The 6826-nt window shown below is 40.8% G+C and overlaps 1 protein-coding gene across 1 annotated transcript; it reads right to left on the bottom strand.

The window, feature by feature from the left end:
- Window positions 1-48: 48 nt before the first annotated feature.
- On the bottom strand, window positions 49-1960 carry LOC137916729 (solute carrier family 2, facilitated glucose transporter member 11-like; the record flags this gene model as incomplete). Its single annotated transcript, XM_068759700.1, has 6 exons — window positions 1937-1960; window positions 1600-1698; window positions 1360-1520; window positions 1123-1247; window positions 882-1011; window positions 49-199 (listed from the first exon to the last, which is right to left on the bottom strand). Coding segments are annotated over exons 1-6 (690 nt in total), but the record flags the coding sequence as incomplete, so codon positions are not given.
- Window positions 1961-6826: the final 4866 nt, after the last annotated feature.

Here is a 6826-nt window from a genome sequence, read left to right as displayed (position 1 = left end):
CTTTTTTTAAAAGACGGACACCCAGGAACCAGGGTTAGGGTTTCTCACACCTTTCTCACAGGCCTGGCGGTCTCCTCTGTTCAGCAACAGGAACTTGGGAGACTCTGGCAGGAAGGGGAGGGTGAAGAGCTGGATGAAAGCAGTGAAGCCGTTGAAGCCAAGCAGCCAGGGCCACCCCTCCGGTGTTCCAAGTAGCTCCCTGCAAGTGTTATAGCATGTTCAATGAAAGGGAACAATGGCACTATCATAGTGTAATGTGTTTAAAGGGAGCCATGTTGTTCAGGGTGTATAACTTAAAATGCATTATTGTTTATATATACACACTAAGAGTCTAAACGCATACTAATGAAATAATATCCGTATCCGATCCGGATGAAATTCGGTGGTGAGATAGAGATCCCCACCCTACACCATTGTATTAAATTCCATAAACATTCGTCAATAAACAACCGAGATATTGAGGAACACATTTTGAAGTTCCATTTACTGCAATGTTAATAAAAGATTTAAAAAGATCCAGAATCCAGGATCTCTTCTGGATCATCACCAAAATGTAATTGTCTGTTCTTGGTAAGATTCCCAACTTTTCCTGAAAATTTCAATGAGATCCATCCTGATCTTTTTGAGTTATGTTGCTCAACACAACACAACCTCCTTGGCGGAGGCAATGACGAACCCAGATCCACACCCTTATTAGGATCATGTTTGGTGAAGCCAAAGTACAGGACAAACAAAAGTTGTGATGAAGCCCAAATTAAGGAGCGCCGCCCTCCAGAGGTGACACCTTGGGCCTTGAGGACAGTCCTCTTTAAATGAGAGCTGTAATTCTGACCTTTCACCTCCTGATCTTGGTCCTCAAACTATGATGCAAGCCACCTCACCTGATGCCCAGCAGCTGACCAGAGAACTTGCCAAAGGAGACAAAGGTAGCAACAGTAACACCCACCATCCCTCGCAACCTCTTGGGGGTACATTCAAGAATGTATAGGGGTTGAATTGAGAGACTGAGTCCTAGAGGTGTACATAATAAAACCTCATGAAAAGAGTCAATAACGATGTTGTCGACGGGGTTAAATAAGGAGTCAGAAATCGAATTAGAAATTAAGGAAACATGAGACTCACCTGCATTAAGGCCATAGAGAAATCTTCCCACCATAATCATCTCAAAGGACGTCACTCTTTGGCTCAAAATCATCAACACAGCTCCAAGTATGGCAAGAAAATTGTTGCACAAAACACAGCGCTTTCTGTGACGACAGGAAGACAGAGACATCCATGTAAAAGCCTGAAGCAGAAGGACAATTTAATTGTTCTTTGTTGGTGCTATATTATATTTGTTTCTTTTCTATTTTTGTTGACCTTCCAAATTTTACGGTCAGCAGACTGGCACTCAGAGAACCGAGTAAACCACCGATGCAGAAAATGGACACAGCGAAGGACCAGATGAGAGAACGCTGCCACTCCTCTAAGGAGACGTTGTACCTCTGCAGAAATGTCTCATTCACCATCGTCTTTATAAACTGCAATTAAACATGTGATTAGCGTGTTAACTAAAAGCTGCCTGTTGCATCTTATGATTTATTTTCTTCATCTACTTACAGGAGATGCTGAGGTCATCACAGATATGCAGAATCCATACTGAAATGTCCCGCCAATGCCAATGGCAAATATAGCTGCAATTAAAACAGGAGAGTCCAGCTGCAGCGACAGGAAGCGTTAAAATGACAAGACCGCCCTTACATTTGATGTCAGGTCTTCACATTCTGGAACACAATAAACTAAAATATGCTTTTGTCAAGGCCTCTGTCTCTTAGAATCTCTCAGAACTTCTAATTAAATGCAATAATTTGGTTATTACGGAAATTTATTAAAAGACAAAATTGAGAAAAAAAAAGACATGAAATTATACAACTAAAATAAATCAGGCATCACTGACCAGCAGCGCGAAGTACTGCAGCATAACTGCGCTTTGTTCAGTGTGTCGTCTTCTGAAATCAGTCACTCGTGCTTAACAGATATAATCTGTCTCCAGAAAAGATTAACTTGCTTTCTGGCCCAAAGAGAACATTTCAAGGAAGATGAGAATGAAGCAACCAGATTTAGCAAAAGCACATGTGTCTCAGTCGCATCTACTGTTTCCACATTCTGCTTCAAGAATCTTGTCTAATCATGATGACAAGACTTTAAACTAAAGATTTAAAAAAAAAAAGTTAATGTCTTTCAATTTCTCTAAAAGCTAAGGAAGATAAAATAAAGACATGACAGTGGATTTTGTCTGAAACTTCAGACTTAGGGTGTCTTTTCTTCTTCGTTTTTTTCCCCAAATAAGACATGAAATTCCAAAGACTGGAAGAACAAATGATGCTTTCACATTCTACGTCACAAGGAATCATTGGCATTTGATTGGGCCTTCTGGGGATACGGACATTCACACAGTCTCATCAGGCAGATGTTTACAGACCCATAATCCCAAAGAGCGGTTTAAAATTTCTTTAAATGTGTTGATTGTGTTTTTTGCTGCGGTTTAGATGGCAAAACCAACACCACTCTTATATTACTTCTGCTTCAGGCTAACACTAAAGGCCAATTGTCTTATCTCATAGCACAAAGATAATGTGCGTAAAAGGTCATAATGTGCTTTACTATTATTATTATTTATTTCACACTCACTTCCCCAGCAGCCTGAAGGTTATTATGGAAGACGGAGTATTGTTATCCCTTTGATAAGCATCTTAGCAACAAATTGTGTTTTAAATCGGCTTTATTTTGTTATTCGTTTCAAGTAGATCAAAATCCTCCCGTATTTCTTGATGAGCTTTCCACAACAGTCTTCCACGAGGAGTCATCAGCCTTTCATTTTTAAAGAAGTCAAACAACGATGCCACAACCGAGATCCTTGTTTGTTAAAATGATGCCGAGCGGCACTATTTAAAGAACGTGACAAAAACATGGTTTAACTTCCCGGTTACATGGCGGTTGATCTTCACCTCTAATTAGGCTTCTTTGAGTCGGCTGCTTCCTGCTAGCTCCCTTCCAGGTCTTCAACAAGTGGCTGCACATATTTGTAAAAACATCACCGGTTTACCTCCTTGATTTTATAGAGATGAGATTTGATGCTGTTGCTTCCTCCGCTGCCTTTATTATGCCTCCATCGTGTTTCTATGGAACCCACAGCAGGATGTGTCAATTGAGCAAATATAATTGAGAAGTGCAAGAAAAGAAATGTGTTTGACCTTTTCCTTTGCAAAGTGTGTGAATGACGCCGTAATTATTCCTGGAAGCCGTCCAGTCATTTTTGCCCATTCCTGCTGACAGTAGTGAAAATGTAACCTCCTTGGCAAGGGTAATAAAACTCTTACTTTTTCTCATTGGTTAAACTATAAGAGTGAAAAGTGCTAGGCTGGTTGAATTCCTGAGGGTGTCTGATAAGACACATGAAATACTAAAAATTGCCTTCCTGTTCCTTCTGAGCTGGATTGGGAGAAACGGTGGAGATGAAAGAGAAGAATTAGGACACCGACATCAGAGGGAGAAACAGAGAGCTGTGCTTTGATGTGTTCGAGGAGAGGGGAAATGAGAAGTGGGATGTGTTGCCAAATTTGGACAAGGAGCATGATATAATAAAATCCCAATTACATTCTTAGTTGTAAAAGCACACGACTGTCAAATAACAGAGCTTGAGTGTTGGACTGATGTTATTGTGGCCATCCAGAGATCAGTGTGTCAAACAGCCAGCTGTGAGCACAGCATAAAGGCGTCCTAGTAAACCAGCTGCTACTGGTCTGTGAAGGACACGCTGGTGATGCAGCAATGACTCATCATCACCCTCCGCGCAGCCTGGTTTCAGACGAAAGGGATAATTAATAATACCTGGGGCGAAGTTTAAGGTGGTTAAAGGTTCGCAAACAACATTCGCTGAAGTGTGACGGCTTTCGTTTCTGTAATTGTGTAACAGAAACGGAATCCGGGTCTCTCACTCTGTTGGTTTCTGATCCTGTGTTTCCTTGCATTGCAGTGTGGGCGTGGCCACGAGGGCGCCTTTTTCCGGTGCCCGCCCGCCAAGTAGTTGTTTAGTTTTTGCATATTTGGCTTTATTTTTTGTTACTTGTTTTTCTGGACCTCAGTCACTCCCAGCCTTTTTTGGGGGTTTTCTAGACAGTGCATTTTCGTTTATGATTTTTGTCGCCTGATTTGTTTTTGCTTTCGTTCCTGAGTGTTGTTTGTGCTACTTCAGGAAGTAAACTAAACATTTTCTGAGTCGACTCTCCATCTCTGCATTCTGGGCTCCACCAGCTGGTTTCACGCTGCATGATTTATAACACATGCTTGCAGAGCAATCAAACTTTGGATGCTCACAATTCTTAGAAATGCAGAAATGCAAATTAGCCCATCTGTATCTGGAGCTTTTGGTCTTAATGGAAAATGTTGGTAAAAGGTTGGTTCTCATGTCAATCAATTTTCCTGGACAATTAGTACATCTTAACACAAAGAATGGAGACAAAAGAAGAGCCAACCTCATATTTAGTTCAAAAGTTGGCATGTGTTCTCCACAGCTAGCCTTGTGTGTCTAAATGTGTGCGTGTGCATATAGGAAAGATATATATTTTATCTTTGAGTTAAACATGAGTAATTCCGTGGTTGAAAAATATTGTGATTGCCAACTGTAGCTTCATATTTAGCATACATGTGCTACATGGGACAATGTATGCATCACATACTGTATGTAACTACAGACATATGGGCTCTGAATTATCCAACACTTAAAATAGAAAGCGCTTCCAGCTGTAAAACTCGATTCATCAAAGAAAGGAGCCTCTTAATTGCTTTTTCATATTTGCTTCTTGGCTGGCTATTGAGCTGCAGTTCTGGCTCTCTGTTAATGGGGCAATCGATATTGTAGCCTTTCAATAAACAAATGTAGCTTTACAACTTTTAATGAAACGGCACAATCCTCTATGTCCTTCTTTGACATGAAATGTACATTTTCGATTTTATCTGAAAATGTGTTCAATATCAACAACCTTTCAAATTAATTTCCATTAAGCCAGTCATTATTTTTGCAGCTACACTGCCTGCCGGGCTGGTCGGCAACCGCCATAAGGCAGGATGGAAGACAAGACTTTGCCGTGGAAAAGCTCAATATAAGTGAGTCTTGACAGGCATTAGAAAATTCCTCATCTTATTTCACTAAAGGGCTTTCAGCTGCGAGACTCTGCAGGTGAATGATGGGATGAGATAAGATGATAGAGTCAAGAAAAGATGGAACAGCAGCTCAGGTGAAAGATGTAGGCCGCGTCAGACTTTCAGGCAAACCCACATCAGCGTATCTGCACTCAAACAAGCCAGCTAATAACCAGAGCAGTGCTGTTGCGTGACAATAACGCAGTCGGCTTCTCTCTGTTTGACACGCACGCAAAACGTCGAAGACAAAACATCCAGCTCTGTCAGATTTGTCCTCAAAGTGCCAGTCACACCGGCTGTGCAGCAAACATGAACACAAGATTAGTTGTGTTAAAAATAACTTCGGATATTCTTTATATGACATTCCCAATCGCTCACTAAAGAAACAAGACCAACCAATGAGGAAGTGGCTTCCTGCTCAGGCAGGGCCGTTACCAATTCTCCATATTGCACGCGACATGATTTTGAATAAACACCAGAGTGGAGGTTTATCACTTTGATCACAGAGTCAAACTGCCAGGCTATATTCTGTGCCATCACACCCTTCAGTGTGCCACTTATGTCAGATGGCCAGTAAATCTCCAGCTTAACACAAACTGCTTGTCTGTCAGGTGTTATATGGCTTAAAGCCCTGCAGATTCGGGTATCAGGGACAAGAGGAGAACTGGAACTGAAAACAGATGATGTGGCATCTAGCATGTTGATCGCTCGTGTGTGTGTGTGTGTGTGTGTGAGGAGGGTTTAATTCATTCAGGTCATGGTAATCCTAACTTCTTATTTGAAGTCTGTCATGCAGCTTTTCACCAGAAGCCCTTGAACTTTCCCCTCCTCTACACGACTGTTATAACTTCTTTTATCAGCTCTGGTCTCACTTGCAACTCATTCATTTAGCAGACACTCCCCACACATGGCAGCCGTTTTCCTGGGTTGATTTTTACCATTTATTGTGTTTGGATATCGGATATTTGGATATCATTTATTTACGTATTATAATTCATTGTCTCGGACTGCCGTCGGGTTTTGACCCTTTACCTGTCTGTCTTACTTCATAAGCGTAAAGCATTAACTTTTACCAGGTGTGTCTCACTTGTCTGCATTTGAGTCCTAACTTTTTTTTTTGCTGTTATCCTTCTAGCAGCTGTGACAGGATTGCATCAGTTGATTTGCACACAAATTAATTTAGTGTCATCTGTCACTTCGAAACAAGCTCAAATGGATCAAAAGGATAATTAATCAGGTGTCTGAGGAGGTACTAAACTGCACCAAATTGTGCTTCTTAAAACACTTAATATGCAGACATAAAGGGGAAAAAAACAGCTTTCAATTGAATTAAACTGGTCAATACAACAGCTGTAAGGGGTTTTAAAATGCTGTAAATATGCATAAATAGAGAAATTAACATGTGGAGAAAAAAATTTCTGCAGAATCATATTTTTCTACAGTCACCTCATTACATTTCCCGCTGTTAAAACATATTGTCTTTGTAATTTAAGGATCCACGAGTATAAGAGTAACATGGGGAAAAGGGTATCCTCAAGGTTCCCATGCATTTAAGTAGGAAAAATAAACCTCTGTGCATATTTATCACCTTCTGTGGAATTAAGAGTGATCCGCGTTTTTATTAGGGGACTCCCTGGATGGATGC

This window comes from Brachionichthys hirsutus, unplaced genomic scaffold (genome assembly GCF_040956055.1).
Source record: "Brachionichthys hirsutus isolate HB-005 unplaced genomic scaffold, CSIRO-AGI_Bhir_v1 contig_643, whole genome shotgun sequence".
Classification (NCBI taxonomy): Eukaryota; Metazoa; Chordata; class Actinopteri; order Lophiiformes; family Brachionichthyidae; genus Brachionichthys; species Brachionichthys hirsutus.
The sequence above is the reverse complement of the archived record's forward strand: the minus strand, read 5'-3'. Positions and strand labels throughout refer to the sequence as shown.